This window comes from Microtus oregoni, unplaced genomic scaffold (genome assembly GCF_018167655.1).
Source record: "Microtus oregoni isolate MIOR12 unplaced genomic scaffold, Mior012 000020F_ref0000438, whole genome shotgun sequence".
NCBI classification, from domain to species: Eukaryota; Metazoa; Chordata; class Mammalia; order Rodentia; family Cricetidae; genus Microtus; species Microtus oregoni.
This window is the reverse complement of record NW_024543079.1, coordinates 17,205,921-17,229,310: the sequence shown is the minus strand read 5'-3', so window position 1 is coordinate 17,229,310 and position 23,390 is coordinate 17,205,921. Positions and strand designations below refer to the sequence as shown.

The 23,390-nt window shown below is 49.9% G+C and overlaps 1 protein-coding gene across 13 annotated transcripts; it reads left to right on the top strand.

The window, feature by feature from the left end:
- The first annotated feature begins 236 nt into the window (after positions 1–236).
- On the top strand, positions 237–21,848 carry CUNH20orf96 (chromosome unknown C20orf96 homolog). 13 transcript variants are annotated; one of them, XR_005976051.1, is made up of 12 exons: positions 237–375; positions 544–592; positions 1,187–1,286; positions 5,721–5,836; positions 9,240–9,398; positions 11,392–11,491; positions 12,508–12,665; positions 12,743–12,844; positions 12,945–13,031; positions 13,180–13,332; positions 13,589–14,776; positions 15,361–15,512. XR_005976051.1 is itself a non-coding variant. In XM_041670863.1 (12 exons), exons 1-12 carry the CDS (start codon positions 365–367, stop codon positions 21,727–21,729), a joined length of 1,167 nt encoding a protein of 388 aa, XP_041526797.1. In that variant the 5' UTR covers positions 237–364; the 3' UTR covers positions 21,730–21,848. The 13 variants fall into 13 exon arrangements, 9 of the variants coding, with proteins under 9 accessions (XP_041526797.1, XP_041526795.1, XP_041526796.1 ...); XR_005976054.1 differs by having other exon boundaries at positions 13,271–13,332; positions 13,589–13,707; positions 15,361–15,378; XM_041670863.1 differs by lacking the exon at positions 15,361–15,512 and adding an exon at positions 21,717–21,848 and having other exon boundaries at positions 13,589–13,707.
- The last annotated feature ends 1,542 nt before the right edge of the window (positions 21,849–23,390 follow it).

Sequence of the window (23,390 nt, the reverse complement as noted above, 5' to 3'; positions counted from 1 at the left end):
TCTCTCTCTCTTTCTGTGTGTGTGTGTTTGGGAGCAGGAATGTTATGCTTCCAGATCTCCTCGATATTCTTGATGAAATAGGAAGCAAAGTAGTGAGGAAGAGGAAGCAAGTTTGATGAAAGTTTGATGTTGATGGAGGACGAAAAGGGAAAGAACCAGGTTGGGAAGTGCCGCCGCCGCGGTATTTTTGTCTGGCGAGGTTAGTCTCACTCAGCTCTCCGTAGTTGCGTTTCCTTGGAGACCAGACGTTGGTGAAAGCGTCTGGTCTCCTTGGGATCCATTCTGAGACCAGAGGTGGCAGAGGCTTCCCTGGCTTCTGGAGACGATCTGTGCCTGGAGGATCAGGACTCTTCTCTTTTCCCCAATGGCACAGAAGTAAGCAGAGAGCTTGGCGGGTGGCGGAGCACGCATGCATGGATTTATTCCGCAGCCTTCGCTCTCCAGGCTCCAGCTTGCTGCTGCGCTTGGTAAAGCGGGCTTAGAGGATCCCTCTTGGGCTGGGGATGATGGAACTCCCTCCCTCCCTTCCCCGACTCTTTCCAGACACATCCACTCTAGGATTCACTCCACAGGGCACAAGTTGCAAGTACTGGTGAGTCTGGGAAAGGCAGGGTACCCTGATGTGGGTGGAAGTCTGGGTAATCCTGTGTTCCACCTGCCCTCAACTCCCATGGTCGTGAGCATGATAGAGTCTGGGCCTGAATATGAAGCCCAGCAGCGAGCGCCCTTGTAGCAAGCCTCTGAACTTCACTTAATGGCACTCATTACGGGATCCGAACACTGGGTGGGGGTGGGGGTGGGGGTGGGGTGTCAATCAAGCTGCTCACTCACTGATCTCATTGCTGCTCCTGTCGCTAGAGGGTGGGTCTTGGGTATTTTCCATGCCTTCTGTTTCTTCAGGTTCTTAGCACTTCATGGCCTACATGTTCTTGGTGAGTCCTGGCTTCCCGCTAAAACAAAAGCACTGGCTAACACTCACGGAACCACTGCAGGCCTTGCAAATACTTCTCAAACTCAACTCAAGGATATAGGCTGTGTGATTAAGTTCACTTTACAGATAAGAGAATCGAGGCTTAGCGCTCAGGTCTCTTGCTCTGGGATGCAGGTAACCTGAAAAGGGCAAGCTGGAGGTGAACCCACTGACCCTGGAACTGTGTTATGTGTGGTGCATTCTGTTCCCTAACAGTGGTCAGAGAAGAGCCTGGAGTCATCTCCCCTACCTCCCCTCCGACATGCCAAAAGCCATAGCAAAACCAAAATGAAGACTCTGAGCAGAATGCAGCCAGGTAGGCAGAGGCTCTTGGGAGCTATTGTGGGTGTTGGGGACAAGCTAAAGTGGCTGCTTTTTGGCCCTTGACACCATTCGTATTACGGTAGGCTAACAGATGTGACAAATGGCCTTCAATCTTCAGATACTGATGCGGAAGTTCATTCCCCAGGAATGCATTTGTGCATTTGTAGCGGTGCGGGGAGGAGCTGGTCTGTTCCACACAGTGATTCAGGGCTCTAAGCTCTTTTAACCTCATAGATCTAATGTTTGGTAAACCCTTGAGTACCTCTGCTGGCAGAGAGGGAAGAGAGAGCAAGAACAAGAGGACTCAGACCTGAAGTGACAACATAGACCATTTGTCCTCCTTCCATGAACTGCCACTCTCATCATGTGACCATGTCCGACAGTTTGGGAAGCTGGGAAATGTCTGGCTCTATGTTCAGGAGGGGCACAAGCCGTGTGGGGAATTGAGTCTATCATAGCATCGTTAACCTTCCCAGGGAAACTCTGAGGTCTTGGCTCAGGCAGGTGTGGGTTTGCGTCTTGACAATGTTATTTACTCACTTGGAGGAGTATTTCGTCTTTCTGAGCCTTGACTCAGAAACTGTGAAAAAGAATCGTGTGGGCTAGGCATGGTGGTGCACACAGCCTTCAGCCTCTGGAGGCTGAGGCAGTAGATCGGAAGTTCAAGGGTAGCCTGAACAGTAAAAAACAGCCCTTCTGTTGTGTAGCTGTTTCCACCTAATACAGGCACCATCCCCATGCCATGGAGAGAGAAGTAAAGGAAAGTTACAGGGCCCAGGAAGTAGGGGAAAGTTACAGGACCCAGGAAGTAAAGGAAAGTTACAGGGCCCAGGAAGTAGGGGAAAGTTACAGGGCCCAGGAAGTAAAGGAAAGTTACAGGGCCCAGGAAGTAATCCAGAGAGCTATGGCAGGGCTCCTTGTTCCCAGCAGGGAGCTTCAGGAACACAGTTTTCATGAATTTTCACCCCTGCTTGGATGGGCTTTGGGGATGCAGCCGCCTGTGAGTCATCTATACCGTGTATGGTTGTACCATCCCTAACTCACAGTCCTTCAGGTAGCCCAGCAAACACTGGCTCCAGTGGCTAGACTCAGGGAGAATAATGTGTCCGGTCTGTTTTTGGTGTCCCATCCAAATGTTGACACCTCCCCAAGAAAAGCCATACTGCGTCCTATCTCCCTCCAGCAACCTCTTTAAATTATGTCTGTATTTGAGACAAGGGCCATGTCGGTATGTAGAACAAGGTGGCCTTTACACTCATAGAAACCCCCTTCCTCGGACACCAACGGCAGTCTAAAGAATAGGTATTTTGGAGCATTCCTGTTTAAAGAGGTGCTGGGGAGATGAGTGAGGGAAGTGTTTGCTATGAGCTGTGAGAACCTGAGTTCACGTCAGCAGCACGCGTGTGAAGACGGGCCTGGCCTCACAGGTCTAAAACCGCTGTGCTGTACTACAAGACATCTCTTTGATTTTTATTTAAAATTATTATTCTTTTTAAAATATATATATACATATATATAATAACTTCTAGGAATAAATGAAAAATATGGTATGTATATTTAGAAACAGTCAGTTGGCTAGGCCTTGTGGCACTGGCCTGTAACCCTAACTATGTAGAGTGTGCAGGACTGTAGTCCGTTAAAGGTTTGGCAGGGCAGCTTAGCAAGACTCAGTCTTAAAATACAAAGCAAAGAGAAGGGACTGGAGAGATAGCTCAGTGGTTAAGAGCATTTGCTGCTCTTCCAGAGGGCCTGGGTTTGGCTCCCACACCCACGTGGACAACTCACAACCACTTATAACTTCAGTTCCAGGGGATCTGACCACTGTCGTCTGACCTCCATGACACACATGTGATACACAGACAGACAATCAGGCACACACACACACACAAATAACAAACATGAATAAAAACTAACTAAAAGTAAAAACATAAAGTGAAAGAAAATGAAATGCAAATCCATACAACTTTTTTAAAAAGGCAAGAGAGCAATCTCTGGGGCCTAGGATAGCGGGTAGAATTTTTTAGAAGTTGCACCAACAGTTCGGTCCAGGAAAGAAAAATAGTTATAATGGAGTTCCTCAAAATAAACAAAACTGGTCCAGGAAGCCTGATGACCCGAGTATGTGGTGGAAGGAGAGAAGGGCTTCCAGAAAGCTGTCCCCTGACTTCTACACATGTGCTGTGGTATACGGCTTTTGTGAAGTGTCACCCATGCTGGGGTGGGTTTGAGTGACCCACACTCCTGTAAGCCCATGTCCACATTCCTGTAAGTGGCTCCAGTAAACTTACTGGTCCCCTAAGCTAGACTTGGGCGAGATCATTCCTCTGGTTTGTCACCAGGGCCCTGTGTGGGGTGGACAGATGTTTCTTCATATCCCCCTGCGAAAAGTCATCCAGCCTCCGATGCTGGTGAAGAAGAGCTGGGTCATGCCCGTTGCTGGTGGTTTGTAGGAAGATGAAGCACTCTGAAATGATGTGTGCGAATGTATAAGCACATGTGTGGGCAGGCGCAACACCCGTGTGCACATGAGGAAGTCAGAAGTAGGTGCTGAGTGTTCTCCATCACACCCTACCTACTCCTCTGAAGGAGGTTCTCTCCCTGAGCCTGGGGATCAGGCCCCAGTGATCTATCTGCTTGTCTCTGTGGCTGGCTAGCTAGACTGAATTGGTGAGCTCTGGGTTCAGATGAGAGGCTGTACCGTATTATAATAAGGTGGAGAGCTAATGAGAAAGGTAATTTGACGTCAGCCCCTGCCTTCACATGCGTGCTCACACACATGCACTTATATACACACCTGTCCCCAAACACGCAAACACACATGGACATACCGAAAATTCCAACATGGTACAAACAAAAAGAGGATTAATTCTGCATATCTTAACACCAGACTTCTACATGTGGATAGTCTTATGTTCTTTTAAAGTCCCAGTAGTTCAGTTTAGCACATGCCTGTGAACCCTTCTGCGGAGGCAGGAGGATTAGGAGAAAGCTGTTTATGACTACATAGTTAGGTCCAGGCTACATGGGATCCTGTCTCAAATATCTAAAAAAAATTCTGTAGTTAACATATATGTAATAAGAGTAACTTATCATCTTAGCACTAAATATTAAAATTTCCCAGAACTCATAATCTTAATCGGTTAAATATTTAGTATGGTTCTCAAGTGAACAGTTACGTGTGGAATAAGGATGTCGGTGGAGACCGAGGCTGGAGACAAGCAGCCGGGTGGTGGTTCCACGTTGGTACAGAATTGTCTGATAGGAAGCAGAGTGTTGTTCCCCCCCCCCCCCCCCGCCCACTTCATACCTTCTTCGTCCCTTCTTTCCCCTGCAGCCCAAGCCCCCTGCCTCCACCTCCAGAGTGTTGTGAATATAGGCTGGAGCCACCATGCCCAGCTGATGCAGTACTAAGGATTAAATTCAGGGCTTTGTGCATGCTGGGCCAGCACTGCTCCAGCTGAGTTGTATCCCCAGCAGGGATCCTAGCATCTGCTCTCCCAGAGCCTTTGCTCTGTCTGACTGCCACTCACAGCGTTGCAGAGATGGCCGGGTGGAGTTCTGCATAGCTGCTGTGATCGCTAGAAATAATAGTTCAGCCAGCCCTGAAGATGTGACAGGTACTATGTAAAACACCTTAGGGCACAGTGACTTTCTCATCCAACCTTCATGACCCACCTATGAGGTAGGCATGGCTATTCCCATCTTATTGGGGGACTGAGGGGCCAGAAACGCATGGCCTTCTGGGTGAGAGAGGTGCTAGAAAGCCCTTCCCACTCAGCTCAGCTGTCCTTCCTACCAGCCCAGTGGGGAGAACAGGGATTTGGGGTTGTCTGACACGCTGTCCCCCACTTGCTGCCCCTTTCTGTGTCTGGGGCTGGAAGAACACAGAGGGGGTAGGTTCTTTATTTTATTTTATTGCCTTTTTGAGATAGGGTGTCTCTATGTAGTCCTGACTGGCTTCTAACTCACAAGAGATCCTCCCGTCTTTGCCTCCCAAATGTTAAAGGCGTGCACCACCATGTCTGACTGTGGTGGGGATGATGTTGGTGGTAGGCTCAATTTTCATTCTGGTTGACAGTGGGCTTGGCCTGGTTTACCTCAATGTTTCCATTAAATTCACCTTCCAGGGAATAGACTGAACCTCGAAGGAAAATGAAATTTATAATTTGTGGGGGAGGGGCCCTGTCCTTGGCCATCCCTCTGTCATCTCCCTGTCACTGCATTCTCCTGGCCTCATCCCTCCTATAACAAAGCCCAGAGTAGGGGTTTCTTTGTGGGCAGCAGTTTCTTTCCTTTGTGTCACACACGCGGTAAATCTGTGAACGAGCGGGCCTGGGGCTGGGCTCAGCTGATGGCACTCTCTGGGACCTGGGTCCAGCCTGTGTGTTTTCTCATCCTCTCTCTCCCCTTTCCCATCTGTCCTCAGCAGTGCAGTCCCAGAGCTCTGGAGAGATGGCAAACCAAGCAAAGAATCCGCGAGGGCCACGGAGGAGGGAGCAAGCGCACCATGGGAAGATGCAGGCCAAGCTCCGGCTGATGCGGGTAAGAGAGGCCCAGAGCAGGAGACACAGCTCCACAGACAGCAGCAACGCCGGTCAATTTCCTCCACTCAGCAAGCCCATGGCCACACTTAACTATTCTTATTTTGCAGATGGGGAAAGAAATGGCTTGTACCAGGTCACACAGCCAGAAAACAGTGGCGCGGGGGCCCAAACAGTTAAGATTGGGATGTTGAGCTTAGACTGAAAGAATTAGACCAGTTCTCTGTATTAGAAATGTAATCAGGCCAGGCGATGGTGGCGCAGGCCTTTAATCCCAGCAGGCGGATCTCTGTGGGTTCGAGGCCAGCCTGGTCTACAAGAGCTAGTTCCAGGACAGGCTCCAAAAGCTGAGCCCTGCCCATTTGGGGGCGGTGCTTGGAAAGGCTTATAAAAAACCTTTCAAGTCAGCTGCTACCCTTAGCTAACTCATCCACCCTTTCCCACAGGCCAGGTCTCGCTGGGTAACCCAGGCTGGCCTTGAACTCACAATCCTCCTGCCTCAGCCTCCAGAGTGCTGGCTTACAGGTGTGCGTTACCATGGCCACCCCTGTTATACATTGTTTTATGGCTTCTGTAATCACTTGAATTATATTTTAAAGCTTTTTTTTTTTTTTTGAAAGACTAGTCTCATGAAGCCTAGCTTGCCTGGCTTAACTCCCTATGTAGCAGAGGGCGACCTCCAACATGGTGAGTCCCAGGCTAGTGAGGGTTAAACTGTGAGACTCTGAGTCAAAAATAAAAGTAAAAATACGTGGTTTCCCTGTCAGCCGTCCTTTCGCCAGATGGTTTCAATGGGCTGATTCATAGGAGGTCTGTTTCTGATGTTCTTTTTATCCTCACTGTAGGAGAGTTTGTGTGTTTTTGTGTGATACAGGGTGTGGACATGGACAGTGACCTGTGCCCCTCAGCAGTTCTTCATGCTGTGTCTTTTGTAAACATTCATTCATTCATTCAGTCAGTCAGTCAGTCAGTAGGTCCTGGTTGAACACCTGCTGTGGACTAGGCCCTGTCCAGAGCTTGGAGAGTCACCAGGGCTGGACTCTGGCCTTGGGGACAGGTGATTATAAACACACATATAAAAGTGAAGTAATAAGCCAGAGGACATGGTAGTTCATGCCTGTAAGCCCAGCACTTGGGAGGCCGAGGCAGGAGAACCGCCCAGCCTGCAGAGTGAGTGCAAGGCCGCCTTGGACTAAAGAATGAGAACCTGTCTCTAAGAACAAAGACAAAAATGGCACTAACAGGTACAGTGACAATATAGGTATGAGGAAGCCAGGACTACGGTTGGAGGCTAAAGGGACCCAGGAGAAGTTCAGGAGGCCATTTTAGATGGAGTGGTCGGGGAGTGAAGAGTAGAGGTCGACAGTCGGGGGAGGGCATGTTTACAGCTTGTTAGAGACGCCTGGTGAAGGGCACTGTTCCAGGTGTTGGAGACGCCTGGTGAAGGGCGCTTTTCCAGGTGTTGGAGACGCCTGGTGAAGGGCACTGTTCCAGATGTTAGAGACGCCTGGTGAAGGGCGCTGTTCCAGGTGTTGGAGACGCCTGGTGAAGGGCGCTGTTCCAGGTGTTGGATACGCCTGGTGAAGGGCGCTGTTCCAGGTGTTGGATACGCCTGGTGAAGGGCGCTGTTCCAGGTGTTGGAGACACCTGGTGAAGGGCGCTGTTCCAGGTGTTGGAGACGCCTGGTGAAGGGCGCTGTTCCAGATGTTAGAGACGCCTGGTGAAGGGCGCTGTTCCAGGTGTTGGAGACGCCTGGTGAAGGGCGCTGTTCCAGGTGTTGGAGACACCTGGTGAAGGGCGCTGTTCCAGGTGTTGGAGACGCCTGGTGAAGGGCGCTGTTCCAGATGTTAGAGACGCCTGGTGAAGGGCGCTGTTCCAGGTGTTGGAGACGCCTGGTGAAGGGCGCTGTTCCAGGTGTTGGAGACACGGCTCTGTATAGGGTACTAATGCAAGCTTGAACTTCATTTGAGAAACAGACTAATGAATTAACCCCCACCCTGAAGAAGAGACACCCTCTTGGTTTATCCAGCGGCTACCCGCAGAGCTCCATGCATTGTCCTTGCTCTGGTGATCGCATAGACACAGCCTGCTCTTCTATTGTGACTTGCTGCTGGAAGGAGGACCAGCAAGACCATAAGGAAGGCCCTTGTGTGGGATGGGGTCCTAGAAGGAGTAGTGATTACATATTGAGGTCAAGGTCTTACAGGAGACACCACCACCCCATATTAGATCTGCGGTTAGACAAGTAAATTTCGAGAGCAGAGATCATAAATTCCCATTTCTCAGAGTCACTGGGAGAGTAGCGGGTGTCGTTGTGTGTCCCCAGATTTTCATTTCACCAGCAATTTGAGCTCTCTTCTTAGGGATTTGAGAGTGGCTTTTAAAAAGCAAAAACAAAACCACACTCAAGGCACTTCTGTATTTTGGGGTCTGGGGATATGGGAGCAAAAGTGGAGTGGTTAGCAGCCATGAACAGCAGCTCTGCTGCGTGTGACCTTGGGTAAACTATGGAGTCTGAACTTGTATATAGTTCATGTTTTGCCAGGTAGTCCTCGTGTGTCAGCCTGTGTTGGCATCACATGCCGGTGCCACCATGCATTGGGCTCCTGGCAGCACAAAACCCACTGACTCCTTGAGGTGGGGGAGTGGAAACACAGGCTTTGAGACTCGGAAGTTTGGCTTTCCAGTCTCAACACTCTCAGTTCCTGGCGGGCTGTGTGACAGTGCCATTTAACCTCCCTAAGTCCCCACTTGTGAGCTGGAGGATGAACCGATTCTGTGTATCATGTGCAGAGCAGGTCACAGCACTTGCCTGCCCTCGTGTCTCGTGGGCCAGTTGTTGTTAATATTATTTGTTATTAACTGCTAACATTATTGCTGTTATGTACCGCTGGGTGTAACCTTGGGCAATCACTTACCCTTCAGACTCACTTTCCACAGGGGCGTTGCATGATAAGAAAGGGTAAGAAAATGTGGGTGTTCTCACTTCACCCATCCCTGCATCTAGTCCAAACCTAGCCTGTCATCTCTGCCGACTTCTTACCCAACTGGGCCATTATCATGTTCATTCTTTCTAGTTTTCATGGATTTGAAGAGGTCTTTAGTAATAAGGCGTATCCTTATCAACTGATGTTTGGTAACTAGATGGTGATGAGCCACCAACTGTAAGACGACTTCTCATTTCAGAGATGTGACAATGGGTATGTGTGTATGTGTGTTGCTTAGTGGGTGAAAAGGTAACAGTGTCTCCTTTTCCAGGTGCTCTGATCTGCAGGGGATGGGGGAACCACCTGGGAACATTTACTACAAGAGGCCTAGAGCAGGAGGGTCTTTAGCGTGTACCCCCGCCCAAGTTAGGGCATGTGTACAGCTACTTTCTCCCTGCCCTTACCCTACATCCACAGTCGATGCTTCGAAATCAGCGGACCTCACTCCAGGAGCTCTACAGCCACGAGAGCTTCCTCAGCAAGCTCAACCAGGAGCTGATCAAGTCCATCCAGGACATGGAGGACAGCACGGCCCTGAACGTGCGCGCAATGCTGCAGCAGCAGGGCATTCTCTGGGTGAGCCACCTCCTCCCCTCTGCTAGCCTCCTTCTCGTGCAGGCGCGCCCTCTGCTGGCTACTCCCAACCCCTGTCTGAGAAATGCAGTGCCTCCCTATGTCCCCACTTACCAGCCGGGAGACTTTGGGCTAACCTTATATCTTGGAGCTTGGTGGAGTGGATCCCAGTAACACCCACCGCAAAAGGGAGGTTGTGGCTATCACACCTGGCATTTGTGCAGTAGAAAGTTATTTGGTGCTGCCACTACCACCACCACTGCCATTAAAGTGTCAACAGTGAGACACCAAATGCTCCATGTGCGATCATACATACCTCCCAGCAGCCCGACAGACTGTTCGTTTCAGGCTATTGCCCTCATTTTTAGATAAAGAAATGGAAAGCACAAGGCTAGGGGACTGGATTTGCTCCAGGTCATCCGGATAGCAAGAATCGGGGTGAGGATTTGAACCCAGGCAGTCTTACCCCAGATCTGTGCTGTCCTTGCCCGGCTCTCTTTCTTTTTAGGGAGTACAGTTGATTGAGTCTGCTGTTATCTTGCTGGAGGAGTAACTTTGTACTATCTGGAGCCCACCCTGCTATTAGGAAACCCAGTGGTGGCTTGTAGGGTCTGAGAGCCAGCGAAGCATCCTCCTGGTGCTGGGGAGAGGGCGGAAGGTCCCAGGGACGGAAGGTCTGAGCTGGAGAACAGTCAGAGAGTGGATGACTGCAGTTGGCCCGGAGCTGACCTAGTGTGTGAGATACAGAGGAATGTTCAGATGCTGGGGGTGGATTAATCTCTCAGGCTGCGTGAGGTAGGAAGGAAGGTACTAGGGTGGGGAGCTTCCATAGGAGTAAGGTCAGGGGTCAGCAGGGCTGGCTTCTGTTGTAGCCTTTTCTTCCTATTTTGCAGATGGCCATCTTCTTACCATGTCCTTAAGCCTTTTCTCTCTGTGTGTGGAGAGAGTGCTGCTGTCTTGTGGGGACACACCGGTCTTCTCTGATGAGGGCCTGTCTTTGTGACCTCAGTCACTCTTATTTACTTTCCTAAGGGTCCTGTCTCCAAAAGCAGTTACACCTAAGAAGTTTTGGTAGACACAGTCCAGTTGTAACAGAGACCAAAGCCACACTGCCCTTCAGCCCAAGCAAACTTCTTGTTCACACACACACACACAGACACACACTCGCACATACGCATGCACGCACACACGCATGCACACACGCACACCCTTGCATGTGGAGGCCACTAGGTGGTGTTGTTCCTTAGACACTGTCCATCATCTTTATTGAGACGGGGTCTCTCCCTGGAACCTGAGGCTTGCATATCGGACTAGGCTGAGTGGCTAGCATGTCTCCGGGATCTGCCTGTTTGGATCCTTCCAGTACTGGGATTTATACACCCACAACATCACACCTGTGGGTATTGGGGTTTGAACATCCCTCTAGCCCCTTAGACCTATGGGCCTTGGGGAGCAGCTATCATGAGAGTGCCCACATAAAACTTTCCCTCTAATGGGGTTGCAGGCACTTGCAGTTGGCATTTGGTCTGTGCTGTACTGGAGTTGAGGAGACTTGGGGAGCTCCAAGGGGAGCTCTGATTCAGACATTGGTGCATCAGAAAGACTTCCTGGGGAAAGCCATACTTGAGCTGACGTCTGCAGAGATGTGAACTGGTGAGATTGGACAGACGAGTGTTGCAGGCAGAGGAAACAGGGGCCTCAGATATGGGGTGAGAGGGAGCGAAGGGGAGCTCAAGGAGCTACAGTTGCTATGGGTGACTGCACAGCAAGGTGTGAGGGAGGGATGGGGGAAAGATGAGTTCATCCCAGGCCAGATCGTGCAGGCTCTTTTCAGCCATGGCAAGGAGTCCATTGAGGATTGGAGTGGGAGGTAGTGGCTCTCCGGCCTCTCGTCAGAGGCGCGAGTGGGGCTGTGGAAGTGTGCTGTGGCCACAGCCCACTGTGAGCTAGAGAACCAGCAGAGGCTGGTGGTCAGCTGACCTCACCCCTCCTGTAGAATGTCATCGACATCTTGGAGTACTCAAACAAGAAGCGTGTGGAGCAGCTGAGGTCTGAGCTCCAGGAGTGGAAGGAAAAGGAGGAGAACAAAATGAACAGTAAGGGGTGACCCCCTGGCCCCCGCCTCATCCAGGAGCTTCTGGGGGAGGGCAGCTCCTTACCAGGCCCGTGCTGCCTTCTAGGGGGAGCACGCAGCTGCGGGCTAGAGCGAATAGCTTACAAAGCGGGAAGCATGCTCAGTGTTTTCCAGGCCTGGGTGGTTGAGTGTCAGTGGCTACACACCCATTGTACCCTCCTGGGATGCAGGGACTTTTCTCACACCGTACCTGCCAAGGAGGAGACTGAAGCCGGGGAGAGGAAGCCCCTGCTGCAGGCTATGTGGCTAGGAGTTGGAATCCAGGCTGAGCCTGTCAAGGTCCCTCTGGGAGGCAATGGCTGGGACCCAGGCCTGGCTTCCATTGCTCTGGATCTGTGATTTTTTTTGCCCCGCCCTGGGAGGCTAGATGCTGAGAGGAGGTGTGTGTCGGGGGCTTGTGCCAGGCAGTCTGCGACACTGGGGGTCCCCTCCGTGGAGGAAGGCAAGATAGTGTTATCTTTCATTCATTTACTTTTTATACGATACTCTGTATAGCTCAGGCTGACTTGGAACTCACTTAGTAGCCCAGGCTGGCCTTGAATTCTCAGCAGTCCTCCCACCTTAGCCTCTCTGGTGCTGGGATTATAGGTGTGAGCCATAGCAGCTGCTAGATTTTGTCTTATTCCTGCTAAGGATCATGTCTTGGACATCAGTGTCTGCCTATCTCTCTGGTCTTGCTTCCTCGGGGGCATGTATCTGAGGATGCTGAGATCCAGTCAGGGATAGTCTTGGTGGAGACCACTTAGCCGTCAGCAAAGCTGGACTGTCTAAGGACCTTGTACTTTTCCATTTCTCCTTTCTGGGGCCTGAGACCCTAGCAGCTTCAGCTTCCACCATCTCCTACCTCGCGTGGGCACACCTCAGCCCAGATCCCAGTTCACTGGCCAAAGACAGCTGGACTTCCGAGGTCTCCTGGGAAGCTCTCTAAAGGAAGGCCCAGACATCTGCCCCTCCCTTCCCTGTGCTGTCCCTCCCTAGGCCTGAAGCGGGAGGTTGAACAGCTGCATGCTGAGATCCTAAAGGCCCGTGAGGAGGTGAGTTTCCTGAGCACCTACATGGACCACGAGTATCCCGTCAGGTCAGTCCAGATCGCCAATCACATACGCCAGGTGCAGCAGGCAAAGGACAGACAGCAGGTAAGGGAGCCCTTGGCCCCATACCTACACCGCGTGGAAGGTGCGAGTGGTGGTCAAACCCCTTTTGCCACCCCCAGGACGAGCTGGACAACCTTAAGGAGATGCGTGACATGGTCCTGGGGGGTTTCTCTGACATGATTCAGGAGAAGAAGAAGAAAATCCTGAGGTCTCTGATGGTGGTGAGTAGCTGGGTGCTGTGGCGGGTCTCCAGGCCCTCCTAGCTTCCCCGTCCTCTGGTGTCCCTGTCAGTCACCTATGTGCTCCTGCCTTTGTCCCCAGAAAACCCAGCAACCCTATGAGGAGGTGCTTATGCTGAAGAAGCAGGATAGCCAGCGCCTGCAGAGGTGCACAGTCTGGTTCAGAGAGGTGAGGGCACCAGGAGGGCCATGGCGTGTGCGCGGGACCTGCAGGTGGGCCTTGGCTTGCACAGACCTGGTCCTCAGGAGGGGCCCTGCTCTGGTTTAGCCTTCTTCTTTGACTGCACCATTGCTGCTACTCAGCATTCCTCTCAAAGGGGATTCCTGCTGGCGTGGACCTTGCCTCGCTGGCCACCATTGCAGGCCGTGACCCATTAGCTTCTTCACATGTCCCCTGCTCTACACTAGCTGCTTCCCTTTACCCTCTGGGCCAAGATCAGAGTTATGGGACAAGGCTCCGCCCTCTCCGAGTGAGTATCCATCAGTTTTCAAGTGGAGGTCCCCATCTCCACCAGTCCCTTTTTCTCACGTTGTATGTCCCACCTCTTTGTCACCTGCCTCCATTCTTCACTGTCCCTTCACCTCACTTGAAAGGCCCATTCCTGGTCCTAAACCCATCATGCCATAGTGACAAGGCCCATACCATCTTCCCAGACACCTTGTTTTTGAGTATTGTCCCTTTTCCCCAGGCTCGGACTTCACACTTCCTTTCTGTGTCTCCCTCAGCTAATTGAGAAGATGAAGAAGGAGATACCCATACTAACTGCGGAGGTGGGGAAAATGTATGCAGAAATCTGCAATCCCCGAGACGTCGTTTTTAAGGATATTCTACTGCAGAGACCCAAGTATGTAGTCTAGGCTGCCATGCTTGGCTGGGCAGGCCCGTTCCTAGGGAAGGCAGTCCGGGTAGATGGCAAGAGCCTCGGCATGGAGGGGAGGAACCCTGGGTGTGCCTCCACTCTGCCTCTAACCTAGACACAGCTTTCTCTGTCCATCTCTGATGTAGCTGACACAGATGGTTGGTTCCAGGGATATGGGGGACAAGGAGGATATCTTTCCTGTTTGAAAGGCTTCTGTGCCCCAAGAAGAGAGTGTCTTTCCTTCCAAAATTAACCTTCAGGGCCTGCTTTACCTGGGATTAGACTCAATTGTAGGGCCAGATGGTAGTGGGAACAGGCTAGACCTCTTCTTGTGTGGTGGCTGAGCCCAGCATTTGCAAATTGCATAACTTTCCCTTATGTCTCCCGTCTCTTCCCAGGCCTCTCTCTTTTTTAAAATATTTATTTTATTTATTTATTATGTATACAATATTCTGTCTGTGTGTATGCCTGCAGGCCGGAAGAGGGCACCAGACCTCTTTACAGATGGTTGTGAGCCACCATGTGGTTGCCGGGAATTGAACTCAGGACCTTTGGAAAAGCAGGCAATGCTCTTAACCACTGAGCCATCTCTCCAGCCCCCTTCCCAGGCCTCTCTTTGTGTCCTACCCCTGCCTACCTCCTACTTGGTGTTTTGAGACTGAGTCTCACTTTGTAGCTTAGGTTGGTTTCGAATATGATTCTCCTGCTCAAGCCTCCCAAATGCTGGGGTTATCATATGTTTAGAGAATTTTTTTTTCTGGGAGGAGATGTCAAGCAACATCTGCCTCCTAAGGTTTCAATAACAAACCAAAGTTTGATTCTACCATCGTTCCTTCTGAGAAACTGATGAGTTTGTTGGGCTTATTTACAGAGTCTGGGTCACAAGGGTCGCTGACAGGAGTGTGTGTGCTTCCAGCATGGGTGATGGCTTCCCTTAACTGTGAGGGTGGAATCTCCCCCCACTTCTACTATTCTTTCTCAGTCTATAAATTCTAGCCTCTCTCTGAGACCCTGAAGCCACATGTCTGGTTAGGAGGAGCAGTTAGAAGCTCAGGTAAGGGCTCCATGACCCTCCCGGCTACCTTCTTCTGTGAGGGAATGCCATTAGTCAACAGATTGAGCTGTGATGATGTTCTGCATCGGGCACAGCCAAGCCTATGAAGATGGTGGCTGCTTGGCTTAGAGGACAGTCCCGTGCTAGTTGGCTTTCTCTGTCACGTATTTTCCATCTCACTTCTTCCTTCGTCTTGGAGTAACCCTTGGCTCTGCCCCCACAGAGCCGGGAGGGGGATAAGACATTAGGAGACACCAAGCTCTGAGCGTGGAACTGCTGTGAGCCCCATGAGCCTGGAAGAACTTGTCCCAGGGTTGTAAGTGGGGACAGTCAAGGAGGACGTGACATTGACATGAGTTTCTGCTCCCCTCTGATCTTGGTCCTTTTTAGGGGTACATTAGTCCTTGACGACTTAGTTTTCTTCCCACTTTTGACCTGTGTGTGTACACGCACCCCCGCCCTGTGCATGTGTACGTGCATGTGCAGGTGGCTGTAGATTGAGTTTGGGGATGACGTCTCCCCCCTCTGTCCCTGATCCTGGTGCCTCTGTTGACCCCTCACAGTCTTTTTCTGCTTCCTGCCAGGTGCACCCCAGACATGGCTGTTGAACTCAACATTCCTGTGCGAGAACCACTCCCCTTCTGACCCACAATCCCTCCTCCACCCCTCTCCCTTGCTGCTTGAACCAGGCAGAAATTCCCAGTCCTTGCTGCCAATAAAGCTGGGTTTGTGTTTGCTTGGTGCTGGTGTATGGGGCCCCACTTAGGCTTTGCTGGACACGTCACAGCAATGGTCTTTGCCTTAAGATCAGGGTTAGGCTGCTGTTCTGATGGCATCGGGGAGGGATGCTGGAGTGCGGCCTTCCCTCATCTCCATGGTTCCCTCCTGGTCCAGCGGGAGCTCAGCTTCCCTTACAGTTGGGGCCCAGAGCAGCTGAGGTCAGCGCCAAGGTAGAAGAGAGATTCCTTGAGATTTATTCACGCGGGAGCCTTCTGGGTCCACAGTGCTGATGGCCATCTCTCTTCTGGCCTAGCCTTGCTCCTCCCCCAAATGCATAGGCCTATGGCTTGAACTCAGGCTAGGTGCAGAGCTAGTCACAGAAGTACACGGCAGGCCCTTACCTGTGGAGAGCCAATCCCCCAAAGAAAGCCTCCTCCAGCCCCAAGTGACCGCACAAATGTCACAGCTACAGGCTTCTTGGCTCAATTTGGAACTACTCCAAAGGACTGTTGTTTCCTTCTCTCACTCTGCAGCAGCCCCCCGAACCCCTCGGCCCCCGCCCTAACCACACACACACACACACACACACACACACACACACACACAGCAGAGGCAGACATTTGTCTCAGATGAGCCTGTGGAGACAGGCTTGGCAAGCGGGGCTCATCTGCCAGGTATGTCACTCCTGGGCCTCGTAGGCAGACAGGGCTGTATTGCCTCACTTTACCCAGTGCTTGGGGTGGCACTCAGGTACCACATGTATGAAACAAATGTGCCATCCTGAGCTATGGCCACAGTTTGTTTTTTTGTTTCTGTTTTTGTTTTTTGTGATGGGGACCAAACTCATGCTAAACCCTTTACCGAATTGTAACCCCAGCCCCAGATTAGGTAAAACCCTCCAAAGGGAACACAGGGTGGCTGCTTTGCTTTTTTGTGTCCATGAGACTCTCATCTGGACACTGTTTTCCAGCTGCAGGAGATGGGTGAGGCTTTGAAAGGAAGCACCTTTGATGGATCCTGGGGTACAGATGCCACAGTTAAAATAAACACGCAGTGGTCTACCCTACCAGGGGCTCTGTTTCTGAGAGGCAGTGGGCTGTAGGACAGTTGCACCCACATGCTCCTTTTGAATGACTGTGTCTGTTGGCCATTGAAAGCGGTGGGGCAAAGCCCGATCATCTCTACTCACTGCTGAGTAATCTGATAGCAACTGGTGCCCCTGCGTGTCCCCTGCGTGTCCCGTGAGTGTCCCGTGAGGCAGAAGATCCTCTGAGGGAAGAGGGCTTGCATCAGGGGCTCAAAGGTCAGGGTTTCTTAGAGGGTCTCGAGAGCTGCTGTCTCGTGCAGCTTTAGAAGGGCAATGTTATCTTAGGTGAAGTCCTATGGGCATCACAGGTGAGAGGGTGCAGGTCCTCAGTCTAAGTCACTAGGATTCGGTGGGACACGGGGCAGGGATTGGTTTTCTGGATAGTCTTGAGGCATAGAGCCTGGCTAGAGAAAAAGGCTCATGGACACAAATGTATTAGCTGGGCATATGGGTGAGCTTCTCCTTTGGGGATTTTCAGCACTGTATTCAAACTTGCTGGCAGATGTGTAGACTTACTAATGGGGTAGCAGGATCCCAGTTGACGGAATTGGCTCTACACTGTGCTGACCCAATGAGCCTGATGTCAGGGCGAAGATGACCCCCCACAACCTTGGGGTTTGGATGGGGGGTGTCTCATGTCGGCACTAGAAACTACGAGGGTGCTCATAAAGCTGGCCATGGGAAACAGGCGTGAGATGGCATTTCCATGCTCACTACTGTAGGGTCTGGAGAAAGGGGACAAGGGCACTGGGAGATAGCACTGGCTCAGGGGTGTCATCTGGGGTGTCACTCCTCTGTGGATGAGGGGCTGGGGCTCTCGTATTTGAGGATGTTTCTTGTGCCTGTGGCCCTGACTCTTGTTCACCACTGACTCCATCTTATGGGCAGGTACATTCACTTTCACCTTCTGGGGAAGTTCACTATTCTCAGTTGTGTGGTGGAATTCCTGCAAAGGTGCTGAGGTTCAGGCAGTTCCAATCATGAAGCTTTCTCCATTCCCCGGCCCTCTTACTTTCCCCATCCAAAACTGCCTAAGGGAGGCGGTGCTCATTTGAGCTCATGGTTCCAGGGTGTGGTTCGCCATGGCAGGGATCCCAGCAGCAGGAGCTTGAGGCATCTGGCCACATCAGCCCACAGCTGGGAAGCAGAATGGTGCGTGCTTGTGCTCAGCTCACTCTCTGTTTCTGCAGTTCAAGATCTCAGCCTAGGCAATGGTGCCGCTCACTTTTAGGGTGGTGTTGCAGGGTATTTGATCACACTGTGGACCCTGAGATTGAGTTAATTAAAAATAAACCTGAGGTCAGGAGGCAGAGCCAGTGGCTAGTTGACAGGATGTAGCCATAGAGGGTAAAGAGGGAATTGGAAGACAGAGAAATGCACAGGAAGTAGTAGGGAGGGACTTTGAGTGTGGCAATCATTTTTGGTTTGGTAGTGCGGAAGGACACTCTGTCTATCTTAGTTTGTGTTTCTATTGCTGTGAAGAGACACCATGACCACAACAACTTTTTAATTTTATTATTTTTTGAGACAGGGTTTCTCTATGTAGCTTTGGAGCTTGTCCTGGCATTTGCTCTGTAAACCAGGCTGGCCTTGAACTCACAGAGTTCTATCTGCCTGCCTCTGCCTCCCAAGTGCTGAGATTAAAGGTGTGCGCCACTCCCATGCGGCAACCACAGCAACTCTTATGAAGTAAAACATCTAATTGGCATAGCTTGCTTACAGTTGCAGAGGTTTGGCCCATTATCATCATGATGGGAAACATGGCAGCAGGCAGGCAGACATGGTGCTGGATTAGTAGTTGTGAATCCTACATCTTGTAGGCAGCAGGAAGTCCACTGAGACAGTAGATGGTATCCTGAGTATAGGAAACTTCAAAACCTGCCTCCTCCCAACAGTGACACACTTCTCCAACAAGGCCTTACCAACTCCAACAAAGCCACACTTCCTTTGAGATTATAGGGGCCAATTATATTCAAACTACCACATTTTACTCCCTGACCCCATAAACTCGTAACAATATCATAGTGCAAAATGCATTTAGTCTAACTTCGAAAGTCCCCATAGTCTATGACAGTCTAACAATGTTTTAAAGTCTAAAGTTCGAAGTCTCTTCTGAGATTCATGCAATCTCTTAACTGTAATCATCTGTAAAAATCAAAATAAAAAAGCATATAACATACTTCCAACATATAATGGCACTGGTTATACATACCCATTCCAAAATGCAGGAATGGAAGCATGTTGAGGAAGTACTGGACCTAAGCAAGACAGGAAACCAGCTTGGCAAACTCCAAATTCTGCATCTCCACATCTGATGTCAAAGCATTTTTCAGCTTTGTTGACTGTAACACACTTCTTCTTCTTGGGTTGGTTCCACTCCCTGTAGGCAGCTCTCTCTGGCAGGTATCCCACAACGCTGGCATCTCCAACATATTGGGTTCTCCAAGGGAATCCAGGCTTCAACTTCATAGTTTCACACAATGGCCTCTCTGGGCCTCCATTCAGGGACACCCCTGACACATGCCTGATCTCAGCAGCTTTCCTTAACAGCAGAGGCAAATTCCATAGGTCCTTTCTTCTATCCTTAACTCCAGAACCGTGTGGCCGAAGTTGCCAAGTTCTGCTGCTTACTGGGGCTGGAACATGGTCTCCTCATTCAATTACATCTTCACCAACTTTCTGTTTTTGATGGCTTCCTTCACTGCCTAAGCTTGACTGTCCTGGAACTTGCTCTGTAGACCAGGCCTGCCTCAAACTCAGAGCTCCACCAACCTCTGCCTTCAGAATAAAGGTGTGCACCACCACACCCTGCTCTAAGCTTTTCTTTAATTCCTTTTCAATAGTTGGAAATTTCACTGTGTGGGATCTTGCCCTGAGGTCCCACTCCCTTTTTTCAATTTCTTAATCCATTTATCTCCCTGAACACAGGATTTAGCTCCATTTCATTTCCTGGTGCTCTTTTTCTCCTCAAAGTTTACACTTTGTAATTTACCCTGCTCAGCTTGCTCTTTTCATTATAAATCTTCATTAGAGGTAGCACTAATAACCACATGACAGAGTTTATACTAGGCTGTTTTGAGATTTCTGTTGTCAATGGAATTAATCCAAAACTCTTCACTCTAGTCTCAGGCAGACTTTTTGGACAAGGGCGAAAGGCAGCCACTTTCTTCACCAAAATATCATAAGAATGATCTCTAGGTAATATACTAAGATTCTCCTTTGAAATATCTTGAGTGAACTCCTGCAGTTCAAATAACTCACAGCACCACTGTCTTCCATGCTCCTGTTAGCAGGGTCTATTAGCAGTGCTTACAGCATTCTGCTTTCCTGGGCGGGAGAGATGCCTCAGTGGTTAAGAGCACTGCCTGTTTTTCCAAAGATCCTGAGTTCAATTCCCAGCAACCACATGGTGGCTCACAACCATCTGTAATGTGATCGGGTGCCCTCTTCTGGCCTGCAGTTATATGTGCAGGCAGAACACTATATATAATAAATAAATCTTTAAAAAAAATTTGTTTTCCAAACCCAAAGTACCGAAGTCTATATTTCTCCAAACTAAAACGTGCACACACCACACACTCCCAGAGTTGAGTTTAGTAAGGATTATGGCTCGGCACACCTCAGGCACTAGAGGACTTGACATTGAGCTCTTGTTCTTTTTAAAATTAGCGCACATTATCTGGAGCAAAGAGTGTCACCAGGACATGTCACCCATGCATGTCATATCCATGCCTGTTACCTCCCTTGTCCCCTTTTTCCATTTCTCCTTTTAGGATTCCAGCTATGAGGAAGACAGATGTAGCTGATGTCTTTCTGAGCCTGACTTTTTTCACTGAAGGATCCCCACTTTGTTTTTCTTAGTCTTTGTATGATCTCATTCATCTTTATGTTGGAGCAATAGCCACGTGTCTATCGGTATACAATCCATTACAAAATGAATGTAGGTCCAAGGCATGGTGGTGCACACCTTTAATCCCAGCACTCTGGAGGCAGAGACAGGGGGATCTCTGTGAGTTTGATCTTCCTGGTCGACATATAGAGTTCTAAGACAGCCAGGGCTGCATAAAGAGACCCTGTTCAAAACAACAAGTTAATGTATAGTATTTGTACAAAGTGGTAGGTTTCCATATGACTTTGTTTCTTTTTCCCAGGGCCAGGCTGGCTGGGAACTAGTGATCCTCCTGCCTCAGCTTCAGAGTGCTGGGATTGCGGCTGTGTTACCTGCCATGCCTGCCAGGGTTCCTCCTTCCCTCTTTTCTCCTCCTTTTCCCTCTTCCGTCCCTCCCCTCCTTCTCCCGCTATAGCTCCTCCTCTTCTCCCCAGGCCCACGTTCTCCATTTGCACACCAGATAGTATTATTTATTTTTAGCAGAAGGGTTTGGAAAGCCTCCCTGGTGAACTAGTTGGGGGATTGGACTGAATTACTCCTCCTCCTTCCCCATCTTCCTTCTTTTTCCTTCTTTTCCCCCTTTTTTGAGCTTTTCTGAGACAGGGTTTCTCTGTGTAACAATCCTGGCTGCCCTGGAACTCACAAAGTAGCGCTGACTGGCTTTGAAACCACAGAGATTCTCCTGCCTCTGCCTCCTGAGTGCTGGGATTAAAGGCATGCGCCACTACTGCCAGACCCAGAACTTCCCCTTATGAGGCCAATCTCTGTGGACCTTGTGAAATAAAGTGTGACTCTCTACCTGAACCTCATGTGTCTGGGACACGGACAAGAATTGGGAGCACTTTGTGAGTGCCTGAGCCGCCTTTCCAAAAGCCTTCTTCATGCTGTGGTGATACCGGGTTCCGCCAGCAGATGGCGATAAAGTCCGATCAAAATCAACCAGGGGCCGGTTTATGGAGGCTTTATAGCCATTTTCACTACGTGCGTGGAGTGACTCTTATTGCTCTTGCCTGGTCCCTGCTTGCGAGCTGGCCTTGGTTCTGCTCTCTGGGCCTGCCTTCCTCCCGCCATCCAAGCGCGGTCTGTTAGTTGGTGCCCTGCTTCACACCCTGTTCTTGAGGACTTCAACTAAAATAAGAAATTAGTATACAGACAGTGGGTTTCATTATGAGATTTGCATACTTTATTATTATTATTATTATTATTATTATTATTATTATTATTATTATTATTTTTTTTTGCAGTGCAGGGAACTGAACTCAGAGTTTTCCATACACCGGGCAAGCATTCACCAGTTGAGTGGCACCCCCAGTCCCTATTGTTTTTGCTCTCCTCCCACTCTCCAACTCCTTTCCCCCACTCCTGTGGGTCCCCTTCTTTCGTTCAGCTAGCCTTCTCTCTGCTTCTTTTAGTCCAGGGATAGTGTGTTGGCTTAAATACACACTTTATCCTCCCTCTTTCCTTTTTGTTTTTTGTTCAGGTGGAAGCTCCACCTCAGTCGTCGTCCACTCCACCCCACCCCCCACCCCCCACCCCCCCACCCCCGTCTCTCTCTCTCTCTCTCTCCAAACCCTGTCCCCTTTCAGAAAAACTGCCTAAGGCAGCTCCTTCCCTAGAGAATCTCAAGACCACGTCTACAGTGTTTTTAAACTGCCCCTTCTAGAAAAAGGCCATGTGATTTTTTTTTGGTCTCTTCTCCATCTCCTCTCTGGGGGCTGAGAAATCATCTGGGGGCATTTTATTAATTAAACCTGGACTTTTAATCCTTAATTTGGCTTGATTTGGTTTACTGTCAGTGGGGAGGCTTAATATCAGGGTACAAAAACCTTCATTTTTTCCAGACAGGTTCTTCCTTGGCGGCCCAGACTGACCTTCAGCTCTCGATCCTTCAGCCTCATCTTCCTCACAGGCATGTGCCATCAAACCAGCTCCATTTATTTTCTTGATGTATTTAGGAAGAATAGATAAGAGATACAAAAAAAATACAGAGACATAGGATAGTATCGGGAGGGAAACTCAGTGAATATTGAATCTGCCCATGTTTATTTTCCGTATGTTTATATACCCCAATCCAAAGGGAGGGATGAAGGCAAAAGACTGCTTTAACATGATGGAAAGGACAACCAGAACAGGTACTTGCTTTAATACTTGAGACACCAAGCCATGATTTCCTGAGTAAAGCATTCTGAAGTTTTGGGATATGCAACGAATACACCTTAGACCAAGTATCCTGTAGGCAGCCATTCCCTATGTCAAAACTCCTATTTTAAAACCAAGAAGCAGCAATAGGCTTGAATTCTGTGACCTTTGGTCATGGTGGAGTGGATCCACCTCTATGGGTCATCTTCATGTCCAAAATACCAAGTCACCACACCCTAGGTCAGGACATCTTGTTTGTAGCCACACCTGTTTTGAAAGAGTAAATAAGCTCAAACTCTCTGACCTCCAAGTGAAACAGGACTCACAATTGTGGGCCCCCACAATTCTGATGAAAACACTCTCCTGAACTGAACTCCCATCAAGCACCTGGTCAAGGAAGCCATGCAGACAACGGCTGGGCTCATGAACAGAGAGGCCCAATGGCATCGTTGCTCTTTAGGGAAACAGTTAAAACAATGACATTCTGTTGTGCACTTGATAAGTGACTAAGACAAGCAAACGAAAATATAGATTCTACCACTCTGTGGAGCATGGGAGGAAGGTTGGTCCTTACATGTGGCTGGTGGGGCTGAATGGTCCTGCCGTCCTGTGGATACCCTTGTAATATCGTCCAGAGTCGAACACACCTGTATCACATGTCCCAGCATACTCCTGTGCATGCCTTCCAGAGGAATGAAAGCTGATATTCTCACAGAAGCCTGTCAATATTCATAACAGCTCCATGTGTAATGGTCCGCATCTGGAAACATCTTCGAGGT

What these genes read in the sequence shown, in the direction of transcription:
- CUNH20orf96 (XM_041670861.1), top strand. An exon ending in TCTGAGCAGAATGCAGCCAG is followed by an intron (nt 1,287 to 5,720) that starts GTAGGCAGAGGC and finishes ATCTGTCCTCAG; the next exon opens with CAGTGCAGTCCCAGAGCTCT. An exon ending in GGAGGAGAACAAAATGAACA is followed by an intron (nt 11,492 to 12,507) that starts GTAAGGGGTGAC and finishes GTCCCTCCCTAG; the next exon opens with GCCTGAAGCGGGAGGTTGAA.